Genomic DNA, 26,185 nt, shown 5'->3' on the forward strand with positions numbered 1-26,185 from the left:
CCTTGCCTTTTGGGTTTTGATACACTTCACTGAAAAGTACCACCTCGAGGTAACCTCTGGGCAGCATTTCTGGTCAAGATGATGATCCCATAAATAGATATAATAGAAACTTGGACACAACTTGCAGAGAGCTTTAAAGCCTAAACGGACCAGCTTAGGTTGGGTGATGAATACGGTGATGCAGTCCAAGGATGATGGGAACATTATTCTTGAGGTCAGAAGCTCATTTCAGCATCAAAGCTACCAGATTCTGTACTTACTCATGAGTTTCCAAGCCAGTCCAAACTGAAGTTATATACACAGAGCCTTTTCATATCCCAAGCATATTAGTGCAAACATATGCACAATGATTCAAGTTTGGAAGTCGGCATGAACAGTCACCTCTCCTATGAGTAGGGGTATGGTGGAGGATGAGTAAACTAACTCTAGGTCAGATATACTAACATTATAAATGCTGATGACCAAATAGCGATATTTTACGAATTGCTATTGCTGATGTACTAAAGTTATATCTGCCCTTATTTCCTAATTAGCGATTTGCAGTGGGTTGCAAATAGACCTACCTCATAAATATTAATGAAGTAGGTTGCAATTTGTGATACATTAGGATTCGCTGCTATCACAAGGATGACGGCCAGCAGGGGTCAAAAGACCACCTTGTCTCCGATTGCTTTTAAATAAAGCAGTATTTTTTTTTTTCGTAATGCAGACCATTTTTCGTAAAGGAATACAGGATGCATTTTAAAAGATGAAACGTTTCATTTTTATTTTTTGAGAATACGCAGTGGTTCCTCGGACCACTGCCTGTTCTTAAAAAAAAATTTTTTAAACAGTCTTAAAGGGGAAGGCATCTCAAGGAGACCTTTTCCCATTTGCGAATGGGTTACTACCAACTTTTAGTTGGTGGTAAGGTATGAATGTTTTGTGACCGCATTTCAGTCACAAAACATTACTACATACTGTTCAGACATCTGGCCTTTAGCTCCCACACTAATACCTGCAGGGCAAAGAATAGTAGAAACCAATACATCTCCCCACTTTCAAGCCAAGCTGGATAAAATTGTATGTATAATAGTGGCTTGTTTAACACTGATGTATAGTCTACTCTATGTCAAGTGCTGAATGTCTAAGAAAGGGTGCTGTGTGACACAGGTTCGCCTATGATGGCTGGGGGATCCCACGAGCACTCCAGCCTTGAATAACCAGCACTAGAGTCACATATATTGATCTCTCCATTCCTTGGCTAGAGATGTACTCCAGTTGCTAATGTAAAGAAACGATAGAAGTTTCCTCTTGATGTTTCAGAGAAGGAGTCAACTATGAAGAAATATTCTCCACTAAAAATATGATATTTAGAAGGTGTAAAAGCAACCAAAAGTATTTGGTGGTGTTTTTATTTGTTGTCTTTTTATTCTGAGTATTCTATCTACTATTTGTGTCAGTACGTAAAGTGTTAGGGTAGTGTTTGCACAATGTGTACAGTCATTTCTATCTTAGTTGTAAAAGTGCTTTGACGTCACGTGTACAGGGCCTGACCTTTAGAAAGCATTTAATAAATATTGAGTATTGGCCTCATTTTCGTGATGTTTGCCTTTGACAGGGTTCTAGTTGCTACCACCACGTCCCTTTTAGACCAATTCGCTATGCTTTCTTGGTAGAATATAGGCCTGAAATTAAAATATTTTTCCATAGCTCTCTTGTGATTCCCAGCCCATTCCTCTGTTCACTCGTGCACTCCAAATATGGCTGTTAGCAGTCCATCATGCTCCATTGGTCTGGAAAGGTCTCAGAAGGTTCTGGAATAGCCAGCATAGTGCAATGTCCTGACAAGGTCACGGAAGGACAACGCTTTAAACAGTTCACGATGGATATCCAGTTGCTAAAACACCAGTGGCAGTTGACGTGATATCACGCACGCTGTCACTCCTGTTGCCATCATAAGCATGGCCCCTTGTCCCTCCCATAGCAGCTCAACAGCCTCCTATTTGCTGATGAGGAGCTATGGAAACAGCCGAGGAGAAAACTATAGAAAGTAAAGAGGGATCTCAGAGCCTTGTTTACTTTCAGTTCCGCCACCGCCACTCGTGATTGCAGGGTTTTCAAGGGTAGAACCAGGAATACTGAAGGGCGGGCCAGGTGAGCAGCTCCTACTCCTGGCTCCCCCTCATTGAGACCCCTGTGTCTGACCCATCTCTGTGGGAATGTAACATGCATGGTGACTAACTGCCAACATGCCACACCTCACCAAAGCATGTAGCATGGATTCGCTCCATGGCCTGCGGTTTGATTTCCAGCTGTTCAGGTGGACCAGGGTCTAACTTTGCGGGATGTACACCCGGGAACATTGCCTGCTTATACATTTGAGTAGGGGGGTGGCGGAGGGGTGAGAAGCATAACATTTTATACCAATGTCTACATTTCTCAGCAGGAGCAGCCAGGTCCCTAATCCACCTCAATTTTTAAAAACACAACTTTGAATGCATTTGCAGGCAGCAAGTGTTTTGACAACTGGTTTTCGTTAAGCGCGCGGTGAGTTGGGTGAATGGCACAGGCCCTTCTGGTACCTATATATCTGTTTTCATTTAGCACAGGCGGTCTCGGAGTTAGAACTGCATAGCTGGCCTGAGACCAGGAAAAACAGTGTTTTGCATTGCGGCTCATACTTCGGATTTACACCATGTGGAGTGATTAGCGAACTTTGCCCTGGTGCTGTAAGCTACTGATGAAACTATTCATTATTCGAGTTGCTATGTCAACCACGCATGTACCATCAAGCACGACACAAGACGCTGAGACTGAGCGGTGCATTCTGCAGAGAAGTAACTGGAATGGAGTTATGGAAAGTAATGGGCTAGAGTATTTCTGGAGTAACAGTAATTAGCAGTAAGCTAATGCGTGGCAACTTTTCTAGTTTCTGGTGGCCCTGATGTAAGCAAAGAAAACCGGGCCCCCTGCCCCAAGTTGTATAGTAAAAGTGAGCCAAAATTAGGGGTCAGTGTGTCCTGCACAACAGTCTGCACATGCGCCATTACACCTGCTACTGTAATTAAATCTGGGCCCCTAAGTGGAGATCACTGTCTGCCGCAGAGCATAAGCAGTAACTCTAGAGGTCAAAGTTTACAAGTGCAAGCTGCTGTGCTGTGACTTACCTTTAGGTGGCCCTGGTGAGTTTAGGACAAGCAATATTGGCAATTTCCACACCTCTTTAAAGAAAGAGTTATCGTAATTAATATATATCACATTTTTGGGGTGCCAGTTGCCCTGCTTGTTTCTAAAGTTATGCCGAAGACATCAGCTGCAAAATGCTCCCTCTTGCTGACCAAGATGGCATCTTCGATCCTTATTGAATAGGAGAATGAAAATAAACGATGGCCGTCGAGAAAATAGAGAACAGCCACTTGCAAAGATTCCTAATGCCATTTTGAAACAATTTGTAGCCACCAGCCAACTCTTGCTGTCAAGGACCACCCAATGAGTCATACAAACAGATCAAGTCAATGTCTCTCACCCTCCTTCTACTTGTGTGCCTCTAAGATGTACCTTGAAGATAGCCACTGCTTCACTGCTTACAGCAGCACGCAGTTATCTGCTGTGGCGTGAGACTTTTTTTCACCTTCATAGTTTAGAGACAATCCTGATTTTTTTGCCCATTGTCAAGTTTAAGAGGTTTCTTGGTTTTCTTCGCCTTTGCCCATGCAACATTGTTCTGTCCAGTGCGAGATACGTTTCACTTCAGTCCAAGAAAATTCCCTCCTAAATCAAACCCAGCCGTGCAATAAAATGTTTGCGGACTTTTCCATCAAACTCACCCTTAGCAGTAACTGCTTTCTGTGAAGTATAGCTTATGAAGAACAAAAGGACATATGCAACATAAAATGTTAGTAAAGTTCTGATTTTCACCCAAACGTGGCAAAATGAAAAATTCTGCAACCTTCACTAAAACCTTCACTAAAATGTAAAATTTTCCAGGGACCTTTGCAAACATTGCAAAAAAAAACCCCATAAAACAACTTTGCACCCCCAGTGTCCATTTCCTAACCCATTTAATTCAGGCACATTCAGTCCAGGGCGTCGTCCACCCTGACAATTTTGCTGTTACCCTTTTGATAACACCATATAGCTTTAGTGCTTCCCCACCGTGCTTCCGTCAAGCACTCTGTGGCAGACTCCACATTGGGTGGCCCCTGTATTCAGAGAACTGGACTTCCAAACGGGACTTGAGTTTCTAGAGCTACAAGTCAGCAGCCACAGTGTCACACTCTGCATGCACAGGATCTGTGCTGACTCCATGGAACAGGCACATGATCCCTTTCTTCATGGACACCCATTGGTCTTTTCCCCAGAAGGCTGGGCCTCAACTCTAATAAAGCTAATCTTCTCAGTCTGTCTGCTCACAATTCAGATTGTCATTGACAAAGCCAATATCTGCCTTTAATGTGCCAATGCACATAAACAAAGGCAATCACCAATGATTTTCAGATGCTCTACATGCACAAATGATATTTATGACATTACAGCTTGCAATATTGGCTTTGCCAGTGCTGGGGAAAGGGTAGAAAAAAACATTGTTTTCTATATAGAAGGCACATATGAGATAAATAATTGAATATGACAAACAGCATGATGATTGAGTGTTCTTTTCAGATGCCAGACAGCTCTTCAGGCACTCCAACAGAAGCATGTCCTGAAAGATGGAATGATACAGCGAATAGCCGAAAGCATGAAGTGAGAAAGGAATACTCCCCTCGGTTGAGCCAAAGCCTACTCTGTGTATATTTTAAAGAACTGGTAACAGTGCATCGCCCACATAGCTTCGCTGCCAAGCCGGAACTAATACACTAGCCTTTCCTTCTGGCTTGTTGTGATGATTCCTGTTTCCTGGTTTTATCTCTTACCGGGATCTTTAGTGCATGACTTACACACTACCTGTACTTTTGTTCATGTATTCTGAATTACAAAACCATGTTCCCCCTGATCTCTGTAAGCCCTTTCCTCTCTGGTCCACCTCATCAGAGACGCTTCTCTTTCCTTGTGGTTTACTACATACATGCGTTCATGTGTTCGTGACATCTATGCAGTGCTACAGACTCTACTCTGTCTTGGCTCTTGCCGACTGTGGGACACACATAGCTACACATAGATCGTCAACACAGAACGCAGAACACAGAACTCAAATGTTTTTCTACTAAAAATAAAAAATGGCGCCCTTTATACACTATTTGTCTGTAACCTTATGGGACCGTTATAGTGCAAGGCCACCACTGGTTTTTAAGCACCGCTCAGAAGCTGGTTCATTAATGTTTATTTTTTGTTTCTAAGGTTGAAAAAAGGGGCTATTCCATTATTTATATCCGTTTGACAGGTGACTGACAGTGTGCCACCACAATGGCCCTTTTTAAGTGTCAGTCTGCAACAATATGTACTGCAAGATATCTGCTTGTACAATATTGTCTAGGTAAGAAGACCACTTAGACTAGTATATCTACACCCTCCAGTGCATGCTTACCATGACCACATTGTACTAGTTCATATTTTGCCCTCGAAATGGTTGTAAGTCAATATTTTTGTGTTTGATATTTTGACATATAACTTTGACTGACTCTAGCCAGGCGCCATCAGCAACCGAGAAATGTATGCGCCAGGGAAATACTCGGTGCTTAATTTGAGCCAGTGGGTTCCGGTGCTCGGCACTAGCACATACTTGCCGGCACTGGCACTTAATTGCCGTAACCTGCACTTATGACACCTACCACATGGAGGCGCTGTTTGTGTAATTTAAAGATGAGCAGAAAAATAGGTATATGTTAATTCAATATACATTCAAAACAACTAATGCCTACCACCCGAGCCATTCTTAAAGCTTGGACGGTCTGGAACAGTCTGAATTGTCACACTTGTAGCAGTGTGATGGTTAGAAGTTGTGTAAGTACAGTGGCAATGTGTGGTGCAAAATGTGGTGGCTTCCTGATGAGGGCCACAACACTTACTGTTTTTTTTTACAAATTAAGTGCTAGAAATACCCTTTATTACCCTGAAAGCAAGTCTGTCTATGGAGGTGCTGGTATCCGTGGAGCTCCTGTTTGAGCTGGTGGCTTGTGCTGGTGGAACCAATAGTCACTGGTTTGAAGTCTTGGCAAAGAGGCCAAAGTTAGAAAGAATAAGAAGGGTAAATTCCATCCCCTTTACCACATGAAATCACTCTGTTGGGTGGCAGACCACGCGGGGAAGAATGCCTTTTCAATCAAACCCAGCAACGTTATCCCGCCGTAGAAATTTAAACATACACCAACACATTATTCATTTAGCATAGTTACGCTATGAGAAAACTCGCATGATCACTCCCTCTCCACCCCCACCAGCCCTGCATGAACATACAGTGGACAAATTATGAACAAACAATGTTCAAAAAAGTCAAAAGTACCGCAAATATGCAATGAAAACAGTGTTTTTGCATTAAAACATATTTGCTCCTAAAATATACTGAAAAAACAATCCCCAGCATTACATACAGTCGCAAAACGCAGTTTGCACTGAATTGAATTCGTTCTCTCACAAAGTTGGCTCCGTTTCTTTAGTTGTTTGTCTGTTCAGTGGTACAGGGAGGCTTTGTAGAAACATTAGGCGGCAGACATACCCTCATACCCTGTGACTCCCATTATGCCAAGCCATTCATTTAGAAAGTAAACCTGCTGACTGTGCACGAGCTTGTCACGCGCCAGCATCGAGATACCAAACTCTTTCAAAGAACGTCTGCCTGGGCTGACCTTTGGCTTTATAGAATCCCTTCAGGCTATGGGCTTTTAGCACTCATAATCCTTTCGCAAGCCAAACATACTGCTATTTTTCGGTTCACTTCTCTCTTTAAAATACATAGAAAGTAATCGCTATTTTTCGGTTCACTTCTCTCTTTAAAATACATAGAAAGTAATCGCGTTATTATGAGTCAAGAAATATCATGGAACCCACATAGGTGAAAAAAAATAAACCCATTCCGTTCTTATTCTGTAATGGTGCATGCCACAGCACGACTGAACTGGAGATAGGCCTTTTTTTGTTATGAACGTTTTAAGTCGATTCTCTTCCCTGAAGAGGTAAGACATTAGTGTCAGCTGTCACTGCTCACATGGACATAGTAAACAGTAGTGTGTGGGCGTGGTGTGGAGAAGCTGAGCCAAAACCACAGTCGTGGCCATATTAAGGTCAGGCAAAGCCATTAATTATATCAGCCTCTGGTGAGAGGCTGGGAAAACAAGGAAAAGAAGCTAGGTGAATTGGTGCTAGGGTACAAATGTGAGGAACAGAGCTAAGCCTGAACCCGATATGGCGTGGATAAGCTAAAATCCCCATTCTCTCCACAACTAATAACATTACATTCATTATTACTGGCAGTCTGTTACTTTTGAGATTACATTCATTATTATTGGCAATCTGTTACTTTTATTGAGCAAAGGAACTCTTTGGAGGAAACGACGGAAGAAAAATCTTTTAAAAATGCTGTTGAAAAAAAGAGATTATATTTTGCAATTGAGGAAGTGCCTGGCTCTTCAGGAGGCAGCTGTTCTTTTGGCTGAAAGAGCTCCTGCACTCATGGACATCCGCAAAACTTTTAATGTCATTCACTCTCCGGCCCTTCCTGACAATGTGAAAGGGCAGGGGCAAAGCCATTAAAGGACAAGTGAAAAATCCGGGGGGGGGGGGGCTAGGACAAGCACCTAAAATGCAGCAGTCTCACTGTACTTCAAAACGAAGAGTAGAAATAAATACCACACCACAATGTTTCAAAAATGTTCCTATATTTTTTCTTTTAGAAGCACCAGATCAGCGCCTTTGCCAAATACAGCCCTTACATCAGCAATCCGTTTAGCACTCAACAACATACATGACAACCTAAAATAAAACATCATTTACAAAGTGCAGAAAATGTCCTTATCTGTTTGAACCAAGGCACGCTCGGCAAATAAGAGTGCTATCAGAAATTGCACGTCCTTCCATGGGGCGAGGATACCGGTTGCACCCTGACAAGAGTCCTTGATATGACACTGACTTCATAATGCACCAAGATATGGCATTCTAACACACCTGTGAACCGTAGAGAGATGACGCAGTGGCATACTTGCTTAAACAGAAGCTATGTGGATTTTAGTAGAAAGAAAACAGAAAAACAAAATTTTTATGCAAAAATATATGCGCCTAAAAGATTGCTCAACCCTCACATTTTTAGTGAAGGCACAGTTTTTGCAGGATGTACTGCTGTAGTTTTTAAGTATTCTTATTTTCTGACAGCTGTAATAAAACAGGCACCAAGTGTCTTACCCATGATCACTCAGTGTGGTGAAGAGATCACTCAGTGTGGTGAGGATTGGAAGCCAAGACTAGAGCCAGGCCTCCAGGTTCCACACCTGACAATTTAACCCCTGTGCCGTCTGCCCTTTTAGCTGGTATTTTGATCATTTCCTCTCCTACCCACTTCCTACTTGTGCATGTTTACCTGTCAGCAACGACTTGAAGTTGCCTTTTTAGTTTTTTAGAAATACGGTATTTTTTTTGTAATCATTCAATAATATTTAGGATTATGTGGAAAGTATTTGCTGTGAGTGTATAGGGTGATAGTGGCAGAACTGAGTTAAAAGCAAGTATTCCGTTGGCATGCACAATCCACGTCAGAAATATGAATTTCTGAAGGCTGGTTCACTACTTTATTTTGAGTTTTCTGCATGAACTCAATAACATCTTCACTACATCCCATGAAAACAGATGCATATATTAAAAGCTCTGTTTTCACTTCCTGGTCAAAGAAAATTAGCAAGTTTCTTGGAGCTTTGTTGCTGTTGTCCGTGTACATTTTTTTGCCAGCTAAGTTTTTCAAAATTTTTGATTTTCACCTTTCGCTGAGTTAGCAAAATATCCTTTTTGCCTTCACCTTTATGAACTCTTCTTTGCACTGTTTGATACCAAAATAACAAAATAGTTTTTTTTTTCTAATCAGTCCCAGCCAGGCTGGAAAAAGTATGCATGGGAACCTTTTGCAGATTCTATCTCTGCATTGTGGTGTTGTGTGGACAAAAACACTATATGTATTCTGCAAAATATATCTTATACAGAACCATTTTGTTAGGGATTGACACTAACAAAACGTGGTACAAATTGTTGCACAAATAAAAAAAAATGAATGACAATGTGGCAGTGTGAACATCTTTGCAATCTATGCAAAGTGTGCAAAAAACACTTGGCAACTTGGCACACCCCTAGTAGCCGTGCTCTTGGGAGAAGACCTGTCTCACTGTGTAAATGTCCTGCACAAATCTTGTCAGCGGGTTGTGATTCATCAAAATCTACACATTAAGAAAAAGAAGCCAAATTTGATTAATACTCTTCTAAATAAAAGTAGGAAAGCATTTTATAAAATATAAACAGGAAACACAAGTTGCTGGTTAACTGCAGGACATGGTCACACGATTGCTCCTTAATTTGAAAGTGATCAGCAGGGGAGGACCCGGTTTCCTGGCAGTGTGGTGCCTCTGAAAGGCCTGTGTGGGTGATAGAGCTAGTCCCATGTCAGCTGACATGTGAGTGCACATGCCCCAGGCTGAAGGCCTGGTAAGAGCACTTGGCTTTTGAAAATCTCCACTTTTGACTCTAGGCCGGTATCCACATTCTACAGTGTTTTCACAATTAAGATTGTTCCATTTCTGCTCAATGCATAATCCTCTATATCTGGCCTTTGTCACACCTATCCAAACTGCTGTCTCTTTTGCATGCTTCTCAAGAGTTGGTCTGGGCTGCACTCTACCCCCAACTATAAGTCATACAATCCTTACTGTATGACGGACAATGTTCCCCCGGAAGATTAGGCTAACAGAGCCTTTCCATGAATATTTTTCCAAAGTGCAAAATCAACTTTTCACCCACTCCGATTCATTTAAATAAATGAAGCTCCATTTTCAGCCATAGACATCATTTCTCTGTCCCCAACATGGAAGGTCTGATTTTTCTGGTGGGTTATTTTCCATTAGTCTGGCTTTTCAGAAAGTACAGTACCATAGTCTTGAGTGTATATGTGTGTGTTTAGACTTTGTGGGGATCTGAGCTAAAAAAGACACAACCCCACAGGCTGGAATTCTACAATTGCTTATGAATACACAAGAATGGGGACCACATTACAAATTGGGGGTCATAAGAAAGGCACTAGGGTACTAACATTTTATAGAAGAAACGCATTCTGGAATGTATTATTGCACAACCTGGGGCAGCCCAATGACATTTACCAAGCTTAAGTCTTCCTTGTGAGAGAAAGTCAAAGTTGACAATGTTGTTTTCCAAAATGGCAAACTTGCCTTTCCTAGCCAATGGATGGAGGTCACCCTGGGCAGTCAGACACAGCCTGGCATACTTTCCAATCGGCCTGCTTAGTTCAGGAGTCTGGTTTTCGATGAATGACTACAGTTGTGTACAACAAACGCTTCAGACGAAGCAATGTTTGTGATCTGCTGTTGGGTGAAGATGTCAATGCAGATGAACAAATCAACAATTGGGCAACACCTAGAGACACCCTTTCTTTGTCTTAATTGCTAGACAGTTAGTGTTAGGGTTTCATGTCTGCACCCGTGGTTACTGTTCATCAGCAAAATTGCACAAATACCCATCTCTCTCTGAGCCGCAAAATGTCTGCCTGCAGGAAGCCATTTGCAGTGGAGTTAACTGCATCCTGGCTTAGCAGCTTTTCTTGATCACAGATCAGGGACTCCAAAGGCACCATTGGATGAATGAAAGAGATACTTCCTGTAGCCAGTGGTTCAATAATAATGGACACGGCCAATGGTCCCGGTGCCTGAGCCCAAAATGTCTGGCTGACCATTCCTCCATATCTCCCGGATAATGCGTTCCCGCTCCTCCAGTCTCTGGGCACGTTCCAATTCTTCAGCAGATGTGAACACGTTGACTGTTAAAGTTCCATCGTTGGAGGGACTGTGGTTCACCAGGGGGATATCCGTAGTGAGATTCAGTGGTTCAGCCTCATCATTGTTGTCACTCTCCTCTTCCTCCTCATGAGGCTGCATGCCAGCACACTCTTCCTCCTTGCTGTAGTCCTTCAAGCTCTTTCGAGGCTTGGCCGGGAGCGTGTGTGTGCGAGGCTGGCAAGAAATGCGGATGACCAGCAAGCAGAGGGTTAACACCAGCCCAAAGCAGACACCAAGGACAAAATAGAGACCAAAACTTTCAGGGTTGTCTAAAAGAGAAAAAAGAGAAGATGTTTCAAGATTTTATAAACCTTTTTGAAACATGGATCAGCCCAATCTTAGTCTGCAGGAGAAAAGAAGTCATTCTACTCACTACAGACATACGTGTTAGTAAAATACCAGAATTAACGCAAATCATCATATGTGAAAACCCCACCATTCTCCCACCGGAGTGAGCACATTCTGTGTATAAAGAAAACGAAATGGACCAGTTTACAGTGTTTTTCAGACAATTACATGTGTACATTTAGCTAGTCTTTCGTCCTTTATTAGCTGGCATTTACAGTTACAAAACTATAAAACTTATTTCTTTTATTTTCCCTAAATTCTACCCATCTAATCTCTTTGTTGCTACAGAATTTTCTTCCCAAAACCCACCATTCATAAACTAAATTCAGATTCATGGAAATTCAAATATGCCAAATTTCAAATGAGTATAGTATTCATTGATACTGCATCAGCCAAAATTAATAATGAAAATAGGAATAATTTGGAAGAATGTTTTCAGTTATTCAATGTTTCCTGCCAGTAGCACCAAAAATGTAATGTAAATTAAAATTAACTATCTTTTAATAAGTTGGAGCTTTTTATAATGGCATACCTGCTGATAGTTTAGGGTAATTCTGATTACATTGTACGCATGTTATTTTACATAAAGTATATCTTATTATTTACAGTTTAACATTTCCTAACATTTTAGTGGAAATTTTCAAGTGTAATCTGATGGGGCAGGTAATGGCTTTAGAGTTTGGAAGATGTGAAATTTGCAGATGTCCCATACATTCTATTTGGAGTGAATAGCCATATGTGCACCTTAAATAGCACAAATTAGACATTTGCCAAATGTATATGTATTCCCTGTGTTATAGGGATTATATTTAGTCTCCATTTTAGTTTTCATTTTAAACTTAGCATCTTTTTAAGATGGTGGTTTTTAGCATGTTTTTGTCTAACCTCATAAAATGCTACACACCCATTTATTTTTAGTAGACATTACCTATTTATTTTTAGTAGACGTTGTTCTGTGTGTAGTCTACACTGTTAGGTCCAGGGACACAAATTGCAACATGATGTCCTTGCTTTATTAAGGGCTTTTAGGAGACAACTCTTTCCCTTTGGACTAAGTAAAGTTATTATTCTGGGTCTCTGGCGGAATGTGATAAGACCGGTGTTTTATTATATAAATGGTGCCCATGTTGGAGTCAGTGAGAGTCACTACGCACCGGAGTTATCATGAATGCTGCAGACAGCTGCGAATGAGACACAGCCCGAAGACCCCGACATTCATCCTTAGAAGGAAGATAGCTGCGCAAGCAGAGATGTGTGCAGGCTTGCACACTCAGACTGTGTGTATTTGGTAATGCACTAAGGCCAGCTTCCAGGGACATTACACCAAGGTAGTATGGGGTTAGATCATTCCAACCTGGTCTGACAGAAGGATACTTCCATCATGCTCTTATTTGAGTAGGAGTATTATCAATAATAGGGGCAACATTAGGAACAATTAACATGTTTGAACTGTTTGTGTTTTTCATCATTCTAAAAATGCTTATAACAATGATGTGTTTCATCTGTCTGATAATAGCAGTTCATGTTTTACTTACAAGCATTAGAACTTTTCAATAAATATTTGAAAATGTATTATTGCTTCTTTTCTTTGTAAAACTTTGGGCATGCAAAAGTGACAAACAAAAGGGTTAGATCTGTTTCGACGAATTCTATGTTAATAAGAGCGGTCATGTTTGCAGTTACTGACAGTAACTACAACTCTGGAGGTTTAGGAGTTTAGATGTGGTACTGTGAGCTAGCTGAAACCAACATTTACTGATGATATGAGTAGACTTAGTCTCTATAACCTGAAATTTTTGTGGCCTAATACACAGTTCTACTAAATTTGCACCTGCCAAACTCTAAATGACCCCCTACCTCTTTATAGTAAAGCTTGATATTTCGGTTGGAAAGTTTCACAATATTTTACAGTAAAATTATTTTTAATATTGAACCATTATATGGTTTAGATATGGTAAATCTAGTATTTTTAAAATATGACAATCTAACGTGTGCTACTGTTTTATAAAAAATATCTGTTGATGTTCTAAATTAAAGTAATTCCTCTTGATTTATAGCCAAAGATAGTCAGCTGTTTTTGAGTGAATTGTATCTATTTTACGGCATCAAAATATCTTACCGTGAAATATTTCAAAGATCTTTACAGTTTTATTTGCAGTCTCGCTATGAAAAGTATGTGAATATTTCTGCCGTTTTAATGTAAAAGGTCTCCAGCTAAAGTGAAATGTTTTATGTCACTACACAGTAAAAAGTGCATAGGAAGATCTCATGCTATTACACTGTGATAAGTCTCAAGCTAGCATGGAGAGAAATAGCTTTTATTTTGTAGTAAAATGTAAAATGTCTCCAAATATTAATAAGGAAAAATTAACTGTTATCTTACATGGATTTTTATAACTATATTTATATCATGACAAAGCTCTTAATATATTACATTACAATTTTGGACATTTATCTTTCTATTCAAATATATGTATGAGGCAATGTTGCCTAAAATGTTATAGCAGAATATCTGTGGTCCTATCTCTTGGTTGGCGGGTGCGGGCACCATAACACGAGTATCCAGCCACAGCTTCCATATGTGGCATGGGACTTACTGGATGCACATTAAGTGCTTTAATGTATGTCCTGCACTTCCAGTAATTAGGCGGGGCACAGCAAATCCATCTGGGACACAAGTTTCTCGCTTGCTCTTACACTTTCAGATATGGATGAAACGGGCCTCACATGATCATTTGAGGGACAAAGGCTCTTTGCCGCACAATTTTATATTCAGGTGAGGACTTCACAGGAGCATAAGTTGTAAAAGGATCTCTGGTGTAATCTTCCACATGTGTGTTAAAATTAACTGATGAATTGAGGGTCAACGGAATGTCTGCCCTGCAGTTTCAGCTCTGGGCCAGACTCATGGCTGTATTTTGGAACATAAGTTGTCACATTCTTCACCTTATCTCTTACTTCCACCCCACGCACAACCCCAGTAATGTTGTGAATGTACAATGGCCATCAAGGGTCTTTGGAGCCTTTGGCAGGCTTACATGTCTATTTCTGAAGACTTATTAAAATGGCATTACCTGATTGGCCGATGCTGTAACTGCTTGTTTCAACCCGAGTGTCATTATTCATACAATAACACAACCCAGAATGTTTTACCAAGGGCAATTTCTGTACCCCAATGTCCTGAAACGTACCCCGTATGTGTGCGTAGGCTGCAATGCTGTTGCTGAGCAGCTCCATCTCTTTCTTGTGCGTTTCCATCTCGCCTTGCCCGGTCTTTGAGTGAAGGCCGAACCGCTGCACCTGAAAAAAAGGAGAAATATGGGTGATTTTGTTCTTTACTATTCATCAATCAGACATTGTAGGTAGGGAAAGGAATAAAGGTGCTCCAGAGGGTAAAGTTCTTGGTAGGATAGTGCCCCTGAAAAGATGCTTCTCCCTGACTGGCACAGATCTTCAAGAGGCACCAGCCATTCCACAAATCTCACTGTTCTTTAGCCACTCTAAGCCTCTGTCTCTGTGCTTCTATAATAGCAGGAGTGAAATCACAAGCCAGCCAAATCTTTATATACATCACATATGCGAGTGGAGTGATTTCACTTCTAAGGTAAAAGTCTTATATGAGACTGCCCAAGAACTTACGCAAGCACCTATGCTTTGGGTGGAATGTAGTCAATTATCTTCTGTCGAAGGATCTGTGTCCCTCATTTGGGTAAATGGTGCAGGGGAGAAACTGCAAGGGCCCAAGGAGTGCATGCTAGTGTCTGGACGCTTCTTTGGAAGTATCTTTGGAAGTAGCATATAGAAGAAAGGTTTTCCCCAGATACTTTTAGGTCCAAGAGGGGGGAAAAAGAACAATTGTACAAGGTTTCAACCTCTTAACCGACCTATCACTTTTTTTTATCTCCAGTAAGTACTCACGAACATCTTGATATAAGTGCATCAATAATTCCCCATAAACAATAAATTCATTGTCTACAAAAGAGTTTTTCTGTTCATCTTTTGTTTTTTTTATTTATCAAAAATATTAAAATATATTAGTTATTCATTTCTGTATTTTCTCTTTTATAGTTCCCAGTTGATCTATCCAGTTGTGTATTTTATCGTTTCATAACTAAGATTTTTCTTTCTTTCTTGTGTGGTATGTTTGTTGGGATGCAAGAATAGTATGCGAGGTGAGAATGTAGAAATTTATAGTGTCATTTGGGGGGTGTCTTATTTGCCCAATAACTGTGATTCGATAATAATGTCTATTATGTTCACATTAATGATTGTATGTATATAAATGTTTTATGACTAATTGTAAATTAAAAGAGAAAATACAGAAATGAAAAACTAATATATTTTGATATTTTTGATAAATAAAAAAAAACAAAAGATGAACAGAAAAACTCTTTTGTAGACAATTAGTTTATTGTTTATGGGGATTTATTGATGCACTTATATCAAGATGTTCGTGAGTACTTACTGGAGATAAAAAAGTGATAGGTCGGTTAAGAGGTTGAAACCTTGTACAATTGCGCTTCTTTGGAAGTAGCCACGTGCTTTACAAATTGTATTGTATTGCATTGTACTGAATTGTATTGTATTGTGTGGACCTTATGACTGGGGGGCACAGAAGTGGTTCAGCATGGGCCTGAGGGCATAATGTTATGGAGGGGCCTTGCCATGGAACTGAGGAGCACCATGGTGCTTGGAGCAGGCATAAGGAGTGATGCAGTGCAATAAGAATAGGCCTCCCCCACGCATTGCTGGAGCTGTGTCAATTTTACGACACAACTCCAGCAATGCGTAGGTTTTGTGCTGACAGAGTGAGAATGTCTGATGAATCTGTCAGTCTTTGCGGCATGGTGCCTTGCATTGTAAATACAGCGCATCCATGGAGGCGCAAGGGTTTCTGTCGCAGTGATACGTCAGCTTCTTGTAAGTAAGCCCCTGTGTTGTTAGAAGTTTCTGTTAAATATAAAAGTAATTTAAAAATGCATTCTGTGACTCATAGTCCACATTCTCTCGCTATACACATATCTTACCATGAGAAATCATGGATGTCACTTAGGGGTCGCAGTTGTGACCCCTGGATTGCCCTTTGCTACAGCCAGTGGCGCAACTAGAGCCAAATTTCAGGGGGGGGGAGCTAAGAAAAAATTTCGGGGGGGGGGCTGACTATTCCAGCAATAGTTAGAGTGGGGCTCCAGAAGGAGTGAAATAACAAAGGCTCATTTACAAGTGAATGGTCTTTTAAAGACCTGTAAAATACTCGGGTGCGGCTGTGTGTGTGCCTGGGCTGCCACACACGGCGGGGAGGGGGGGGGGGCAGAGAAGCCTTTTGATCCCAATGGGCGTTGCGCGCCTGGCTACCCCTAGCACTGCCTTTGCATCCCTGGCCTCAGAGGTGGCAAATTCAGTGCCAGGAACACAGGGGAAGCTTGGGCTTCACTCTCTTTATTTTCTGTCAATTTTTCATTACACTAATAGTGAATAAATAAAATATATTATTTTCACTAATAGTGTAATAAAAATGGAGTACAATAAGCTGGAAAATGCCCTTCCATGACAGCTGAGGTAAGTATAAAATGCTTTTAAATGCATGTTGTGTGCGTGCTTATGGATGAGTGTGTGTTTATGTGTGTGAATGTCAATGTGTGTATATGTGTAAGTGTGTGAAAGTGGAGGTCAAAGGACGTGTGGTGTCACTTCAGTGACCCCTGGCATTTCGGTGTGACGTCCATTTGCCGTCATATATAAAAGCCATAAGAGGTCGTTCACGACTTGAGGAGCTATGTGACATCTGTACGAAAACAGCTGCTAGAATTAATAGTGGATGTTTCAAGGCGCTTCAGACAAATGCATGAAATTCCCATTGTTTTTGCTGCACCCATGGGACCCGCATTTTACAGCCACAGCAGCGCATGGACGCGAAGTCGGAGACCTCGGTGTTTGAGAATATCCTCGCACCCCCAGTCCTAGCGCCCCAACCCGCCTCCATATTGACTGATTTATATTCCCCGTCAGTCAGAGAAGGAGTATGTTTGTCGGGACGGCGCCTCAAACACTGCCTATAGTTAGTCTCTGTTTGTGAAGCTCGCGCCTTCCAGTTGCAGCGGGCCGCGTGAAGGGGAATCTTTTCATCGGAATGCAAGGGGGGGGGGGGGGACTATGGGAAAACAGAAAGTAGGCCGGGAGGGACCCTGCCTTTGTAAGGAGGGCAGGGCGAGAAGTGAGGGGCTGCCACAGCGTCACCAGGCGCCCGAGGGAACCGACCTGAGCCGCCTTTATTTAATTTGTATTTAATTATTTAGTTATGCTTTTTCATAACATTAGAAAACACAAGACAGTGACAATTACATGCCAATGTCGTCGAACTGAAATAGCAAATCGTCCCTCCTGTTTGTGCCCCTCTTGTACTTGTATGGTATAATTTTCTCTCCAGTCCCCTCCCTAATTCTTCCTAAAGCATCGACATTTGGGCCGTCATTACGATCGCCCCATATCATTCCCGTACGTCCAATAATTACTGTTAGAGCACACATCGGAATTTAAAAAGTTTGGAAGCTAAAACAGCACATCCGCAGTTTACCCAGACATTTCGGCTGGTCAACTCTGCCGAAATGTATCAAGGGGGAGGGCCTTAATGCATGATAATTTTTATGCAGTCCGCCTGTTCATTCACATTATTTCAGACAAACTCGTAACCAAATGCTATTTAATTTCATTGGCTCAGAGTTTCCAGTCGTGTGGCATTTAACACAACTAGCAATTACCAGGTGCAATTAAGTCTGCACCCCCACAATTTCCCCAGCTGCCTATCAGCAGAGGGAACCTGCTGCTGACATTTAATTTAGGGGGGTGGGGCTGAACATTAAGTGACATATGGATTTTGGTGCAGAAAGCTCCGACATCTGCATGCTGTGCCCTATTTCAATGGGCTTAACTTGTAACACTGCAACCCAAAGGATGGGGAGTTTATGAAGAACAATAAATAGGGCACTCCTCACTGGGGGGACTCCTCATCAACGCCCAAGAGGAGTTCTTGCAGTCCACTGGCTTCCGGCGGAGCAGGAAGCAACTTCAAGCCCGCATGTCTTATGCACGAGGCACTCCAGGGCCCCGGAACGCAGTACTTGCAGAGACTCGCTCTCACAAGCTGCCTTCCTGCCCTTTCCTACTCAGCAACTGCAGATCAGGTTGCAGAGTTCAGGTCAAGCGATAAAAAACATGTGGGTAAATTCATCATGATGCAAGAAATCTGATGATAGAACCGCCTGGACCCCGAGCAGGGCGCACCGACAGCTTCGTGTCTTTCAACATGAGCCCAAAACATCTGTCTTTAGGGCGGGATTCCTCTCTGGGGCCAACCCTCGCGGGCGTTTTAAGCCATAGGCAAAGTGGGCAATTGCCCAGGGCGCCCACCTTCCAAGGGGCCCAGGGGGAGAATACGTTTCCTCCACTACTGTCTATTTCTCTACTTACACCACTCCCTCTCTTTGTCTTCTTCAGCCTCTTTCTCTCTCCGGCAAGTACCATCGTGTGTATTTTTGGGGCTCCAGCCAAGACACATTTGAGTTGGTTTTGTATGACACAGTTTTTGAAAGTTCAACTATAATTCAATATTCTTTGGCATCATGCCTGCTTGAAATAGCGTAAAGGGGGTAATACAATCCAAAGCTGTTCCGAACAGGGGGCCCCAAAATATATAATGCGCGGGGCCCCCAAAAACCTTAAGATTACACTTCCAACTCCCCCCTCCCCCCCCCCTTTCCCCGGTCAGGAGGGTTCAGGCATCACCCCAGCGAGGGTCACTTCTGGCCACCCTGTCCTTCGGTGGATTTCCCCTTAAGTGCCCCTCTTAGGGGACGGGGCGCACACACTGAAGGAGGAATGCTCACCCTGGAATGCCCAGCGCTGTCAAAGGCATTCCTGTCACGTGCAGGTCCTATAAAAAACAATCACAAAAAATTAACAAACGAATGACAAAAAATGGTTGCAGCGTGCACCATGTGGACTTGGAAATATCAGCATCTGTGCATGCGCTTGGTTGCCCTCCGCAGAGCAGCAGGTGAAGAGAAGGGGCGGGGTCACAGATAAGCGCCTCCTTCCGAATCCAGCGCTGCTGATGTGAAGAAGCTGCGCAGGCCGTGGCCAGCCAGCCTCAAGTGGCATGCAGGGCACTTGACGTCATACCCAAATGTTTGCCACCACCAGTAAAATGGCTCGATCTGCTGCGATGCGCAAGTCACAAGTTTGAATCCTGTAAATGCCAGTGCAGCCATCCATCGTTGTAAGGTGATTTAAAAAAAAAAACGGTTACATTGGGTAATAGCAACTTCCTATTTACAGCTCTTAGAAACCGCAGAAGTGCGTATGCACCGCTGTATAAAGAAACTATGCATTATTATTGGGAGTTATCCCACTGTAATTGATCAGTCAGTGCACGCCAAGCACTGATGTCTGTTAGCCCTTCACAGCGTCGTAGTAGAACGCTTTGGGGATTCTGTCATTTCCATTCAACTGAAATCATCCTGTCCTCTTTCCCTCTTTCCAGTCGTCCTCTGTGTACAGCTACAGAGATTGGAAGCTATGACAACCACTGTATGAAGGGGTGACTTGGCGGATGGAGGTATGGAGGTGGATGCACACATGACACCCCTCTTAGCCAGTGCTTAGTTTGGAAGAAAAAAAAAAGGTGCCAGGGCCCTCGTCAGGCCGCTGCAGCCTGCAGCCTATTGCGCTTGCCCTGCTGCCAATAATAGTAACACTACTACAGATCATCACAACTCCTACAAGTGGGACAATTCGGATTATTTCAGGTCTCCAAAGCTGTGAGAATGGCTTGGGCTGCAGGTAATAGTCATTTGTAATGTATATAGACAGTGCCACCTTGTGGCAGTCTGTCACAAGCACCGGTGTTGACATTTAAGTGCCCGTGCGGTGCCCGGAAACCACTGGCTCAAATTAAGCACTGCTTTTAGCTCAAGGAAGGCAGTGTTAGCACATTAGAGACCCCGGACTACAGTTGTAAAGTAGCCCCCATGCAGTGAATTGCAAGCACTGGAGAGAAGGGGAAAGGATACACCCAGTTGGCATATAGCATTAGGTGAGAGATGAATAAGCCACTGGGCGGAGCCAAGAGGTGATTGCCAAAGTATCAAGGCACTGGATGAAAATGGAAGAAAGCCAATGACTGAAATGGGCAGACCCAAATCCCCCAGGTCGGTTTGAGAGCAGTGCTGTTAAAAGTCAGACCTACAAGTAGAGGGAAAGGGAGGGTATGGATGTCTAACACACACGGTCCAGAGCATGACAGACAAAACAGTGCATAAGTACCTTAGGTTTACTATCTATAACTAGTTAACAACTTCTTCTATTAACATTTTCTAAAGCCAGTTCTCCTCAAAGTCCTTTTATAATACTGCTTGTTCCTTCATCTGAACTTAATAGGAATGGCTCTTTTATTTCTAATAAATTGCTAATCCCGCTGTGTGTGATGTTGCCTTACCACATCAATCGCACGGAATGATGCTCTCGCCACGCTGAGACCCATTCGAAGAGCTGTAGGGTAACACACGAGGGAGAAAGGGGACATGGGAGGGAAGCAGGGAGAACAGGATGAAGCAAAGAAGGAAAGAGGGCATAGAGATCTCCACTGGCTCCCAGTCAAAAAAAGAATCCCTTTCCAGCTCCTCACGCACGCTGACAAAGACCTCCACGACGCAGGACCAGCATATATGAACCACAGCCTCTCATTCTGCGTACACACCAGACACCTCCGCTCCGCCCAACTGGCCCTGGCCACCATCCCACGGATCCATAAAACCAGAACCAGAGGAAGATCCGTTTCCTACTTTGCCGCCAGGACTGGCCAAGTCCTGGCGAAGGCCTCTCCACCTCAGGCAATCCCGACGCTGACCCAATTCAGGAAGGATCTCAAGACCTGGCTCTTTGACTGAACCCCAGTGCTCAGACGGATCAGCAGCTCCTCTTCCCCTCTTCCCCACCCTCAGCGCCTTGAAACCCTCACTGGTGAGTAGCCGCGCTTTACAAACCTCTGATTAATTGAGAAAGGAGCATGATGTCACGCCATGTTATTTGCTTGCATAGGACATACGACTCTCTCGGCACCTACAGAGTGCTGACGAGCAGCTGAGCCTGGTACAAACTAAAATTGTCTTTTGGCACTTCAACAATGGGTATATTTATTTCCGAATGCAACGTTTTTTTTGCTAGGATTGGAGGGATGAACGGATGAGCTTCCTGTGACTAGAAGCATTCTTACTAAAAGAAAGACAGAAAGAGAAGACGAAGAAAAGGAGCCTTCTCCTGTGCTTGCCTCCTCTCGACTCCATCGGCCAGGCTCAGCCGTGTCTGTTCTCTATGTTCTCAGAGAGATGATGGCAAATGAGGAATAGGGGGGCATGGGTATCACCGTGCACTGCTGTCCTTGTGCACTGTGGCCAGGGGCATCACTATGCACAGATGGCCTTGTGCACTGTGGCCTCTCGTGCACTGTGGCCACTGTCATCAACATGCACAACGGGCACACCTGACCCTAATTGAGGATCAGTGCGGTCTTCCACACTTTCAAACCACTCAAGCTGATAAGACCATGTCCAGGTCCTAAAGAGAACCCCTTAACAGACCCGGAGTTTGAAACGCGTTGACACCAGCTCTTGGGAAAAGGCACCCGCATTGTACCGTGGGAGAAATTCTGTACTGTTACCACTCTGCAACCGACAACACTTTCAGCTTTTGCTCCCAGAGCCATATACACTGGCAGGAAAAAATAGACACTTAAAAAGTAACATTTCTGCATTATGTTATTATGTTTGTATATGTGACGTATGTACATAATAGTTTTTTTTATGTACACTGTCTTTTGTTTTGTGTTGGTGACATGCTTTAAATGCATAAAACATGTTTCTGAATAAGATAAAGAAAAGTGAAATAAATCACGTGGGCTAATCAATTAAGACGTTGGTTCGCTTATTGTTAAACTTGTGATAAACCAAGCAACTAGATATCTTATTTGTATAAAAACAGAAGTGGTCCTATGTTGGTTGCGTAAGGACCCAAGCCTCCCTCGAGCAACGCCCTTGTGCACTGTGGCATCACCGTGCACTGCTGGCCTTGTGCCACGAGGCCAGGGGCATCACCATGCACTGCTGGCCTTGTGCTCTGTGGCCAGGACCTGTCCTTGACATCCTCGTCACTTCCTGTGGCCACCAAAGGTCAGCTTTCCTGCTGAAAGGAGGTTTCCGGTTCATTCCTGCCTGGGTCTGCGCGAGCTCAGCCTTGTCCCCGGGCGATCAGCAGCATCTGTGGCTCGCGAGTGCCAGTGGAACAGCTGTCAGGGCAGGCCGCAGACAGGAGAGCCTTCAACTTTCACTTCTGAACATTTGGAAGGCTCAGAAGGAAGGACTAACGCGAATACCCCCGGGGCTGGGGCAAGGTGGCATGCTGCCCCAAGTGAAGGGTCTGGAGCGCAGGCGTCGCGTGTCAAACATATGGCCCTCCTTCGCAAAACACTCCTGTCCCGCACTCCTCGCCTAAAACACAGAGCAGCATACGCAGCTCGTCGTTGACGCTGCATTCTTATGCTCCCAAAACTGGAAACGAATGCCGAGGGCCCTCGAAGGGACTCTTTCATCATATACCGAATGAGCGGAAACTACGCAATGCTGCGTTCATTTTCCACACACTAGCCCCTTCTTCAGGGCTCAGAACAACAGCGAAGCAATAGATTTCCACGTGATTTACAACACACACAGTAACCCTGCTTGGATTCTGAATGTAGGGTCTTAATGCAAATAGGCACTCAGGAGAGGGCCAGAAGAGAAGGCTCGCACACAAAACCTGTGGAATGTCCATACTTACATAGATGAGTTCAAAGGTTAACATGATCTCAAGTCGATAGGATGGCTCAGTGAGACCTGTGGTTTACAGCGCTTAGAGACGGTATTAGTATAGAAAGAGGCTGGCTCACAGTTAAAGAAAAAAAATGTATTAAGAACTTGCCACAGTTAGGTAGTCCACGTTTAGGACGACTGTGAGGGGAATTAAGATTGGCCCAGGCCATGCCAAGGATAAGCGCTTTCCTCCCTTCAGCTCTAGATAACACCAGGCTTCACTCAGTTTGTGTGTATATGCACCTGTATGCAACTTATGCGGGAAATACTTCTGTGAGTGCCAGCCGTGGTTGGTAGTAGGAGTAACTGCAGGGCGGTGACGTGAGGAGGGGCAGGGTGGGGGGTAGTAAACTATGGATTACGGAGGTTTACAGGTAAGTAAACACAGCCGCGGTTGGTAGTAGGAGTAACTGCAGGGCGGTGACGTGGGGAGGGGGAGGGGCAGGGTGGGGGGTAGTAAATTATGGATTACGGAGGTTTACAGGTAAGTAAACATATAAATTAATAAAACGAATTTCGTTGCGTGCACTGCATCGCATTTGGAGATGCAGTGCACGCAACGAAATTCGTTTTATTAATTTATATGTTAACTTACCTGTAAACTTCCGTAATCCATAGTTTCCTACCCCCCACCCTGCCCCTCCCCCGCCCCACGTCACCGCCCTGCAGGTACTCCTACTACCGACCGCGGCTGAGTAAACATATAAATTAATAAAACGAATTTCGTTGCGTGCACTGCATCGCATTTGGGGATGCAGTGCACGCAACGAAATTCGTTTAATTAATTTATATGTTAACTTACCTGTAAACTTCCGTAATCCATAGTTTCCTACCCCCACCCTGCCCCTCCCCCTCCCCACGTCACCGCCCTGCAGGTACTCCTACTACCGACCGCGGCTGGTGAGTGCCTTACCAAGTACCAGGCCCGGTTCTAGAGGGTGGGCCTCGCAGTGAGGGCTTGAAGGCAGGCGCACAACACCATTGGGCTCAAAGTGCTTCAAACCCCCGAATACCCCCGACCCCCCCCCCCCTCTCGTGTGTGTCAGCCCGGGCCGAGACAGCTTCCCCAGCGCACACAGACAGTTTTAGAGATTATCGCAGCCGCACCCGAGTTCTTCACAGGCCTTTCAAAGACCATTTACATATTAACGAGGCATTGTTTATTTTGTCACCCCATCATCTCCACATGGTGAAGGGGACAAATCCTTTCTTTGACAACGGTAACCTTTGCCTACTGTTCTGCTGCGTGGATATTTCTTTTTCTATGCAGCAAAGAAAATAAATTTGTTTATTCCTATTCAACTTTCCTGACCCCTGCTTATCGCATCAGGCTGTGACACAAAGTTTGACTAATGGAGTAGGTAAGAGAATGTGTTACTATTCTTTTTAAAATCTGCACAGGCCCAGCAGGGCACATACTTCGTGTGTGCTTCATTAACAGTTTTTATCATTATCATGGCCATGCAGGACAACAATAAGACAATACAAAAGGCCCAGATAACGCTGGTGATTAATGATCCTGCTGGAGAGCAATCATTTGTCTGCTAGTAGTTTTTAAATGCAGATGAACTGTATTTTATGTGGAAGCTCAGTGGGTTACTGCCTTTGTCACAGAGATCCTTGTGGTACTTGCAGTTCAGAAGTTACAATCCTAACATAGAACAGTGACCAATGAACTGTCATCAAAGCGCTGCATACAAACATGAATTTTATAGTTAGAACTTCGCTTTTTTTGTTTTGTGATATAGTTAGAACTTCCCCAGGCTTTCATTATTCTAATGTTGCTAAAATTCGTATGTTTGGGTAGATATACATTTTTATCAGTGAAGCTGACCCCCACGGAATACTCTTTAAATCCTAAGGTTATGTTTCCCCAGACCAAACCCTCTTAAAATATACTGCCCACCAGTATGGATGACATGTGATTCCTACACCTTGTAATCCTCATTGGCTTATGTGACATTCCCTGTAGACTGATTTACATACTTGTATGATTCATTGTCTCTGTATAATGTGTACGTGGTGTAAAGTACTGACACACTACACTGGTATGAGTAGCGCTATACAACAAATGAAATGCATATGAGAGAGGGGCTACGTAAAGATGAGGGGCACTGTTGGAGGGTGGCAGTAAGGGAATCTGAGGAGGAGGTAGTGGGAGGGGCTATGGAGTGATGTGGGGAACTGTTGGAGGGTGGCAGTGAAGGAATCCGAGGAAGAGATCATGGGGTGGAGGGGTAGCTAGGGAGAGATGAGGGGCACTCCTTGAGGGTGGTAGTGAGGGAGTCTGAGGAGGAGGTCATGAGGGGGAGGGGCTACAGAGAGATGAGGGGCACTGGTGGAGGATGGCATTGAGGGAATCCGAGGAGGAGGTCATGAGGGGGAGGGGCTATGGGTAGATGAGGGGCACGTGTGGCAGTGAGGGAATCCGAGGAGGAGGTCAATAGGGGGGCCATAGAGGGATGAGGGGCACTGTTGGAAGGCGGTAGTAAAGGTATTTACAGAGAAATAGGTGATTGGTGCGGCGCCTAAAAAGACTTTTGCATCAGCGCTGAAGCTGGCCCTGTCATGGCCTTTCTGTTTTTGTTTATTTAATTAGCAGTCGGGTCATAAGGGCTACTGTGGAACATACTTTAAAGTGTGTGCTAATTATATTTACTGCTATATTCAATGTTTTAAGTTTGAAGGTGATTTTACTAATGTTTTTACCGGGAAAAATGAAAATGGAGCCCGATGGTGCCTGATATGGGGCTGGGGTCCAAGGTCAGCTGTGAGATAAGGTGCACTGGAGAGGAGTTGTGGATAATCAAGCCTGTAAGGGAGTGCGTTGCAGGTACGGGGTCAGGTGGAGGTAGTAGTGAAGAGGGATTCTTCCTGAAGGCTCGCACAGAGGGAGCCCGAGAAGTGTCACTTGCCTGATTCTCCCACCTCAGAAACCTCCTCTTCCCATCAAAGGAACATTACATGGAAAAAACACTT

The 26,185-nt window shown here is 43.6% G+C and overlaps 1 protein-coding gene across 5 annotated transcripts in view; it reads right to left on the bottom strand.

The window, feature by feature from the left end:
- Nucleotides 1-7,774: 7,774 nt before the first annotated feature.
- Nucleotides 7,775-26,185, bottom strand: part of EVA1B (eva-1 homolog B) — a 119,807-nt gene continuing 101,396 nt past the window's right edge. For all 5 annotated transcript variants that reach the window (XM_085647935.1, XM_085647933.1, XM_085647934.1 and 2 more), the window contains exons 2-3: nucleotides 14,498-14,606; nucleotides 7,775-11,227 (exon numbers count right to left, since the gene is read on the bottom strand). In XM_085647935.1, coding sequence (XP_085504061.1) covers nucleotides 10,794-11,227; nucleotides 14,498-14,564 — 501 coding nt within the window. In that variant the 5' untranslated portion in view covers nucleotides 14,565-14,606 and the 3' untranslated portion in view covers nucleotides 7,775-10,793. The remainder of the gene's footprint in view (nucleotides 11,228-14,497; nucleotides 14,607-26,185) is intronic.

Source organism: Triturus cristatus, chromosome 3_2 (genome assembly GCF_964204655.1).
Source record: "Triturus cristatus chromosome 3_2, aTriCri1.1, whole genome shotgun sequence".
NCBI classification, from domain to species: domain Eukaryota; kingdom Metazoa; phylum Chordata; class Amphibia; order Caudata; family Salamandridae; genus Triturus; species Triturus cristatus.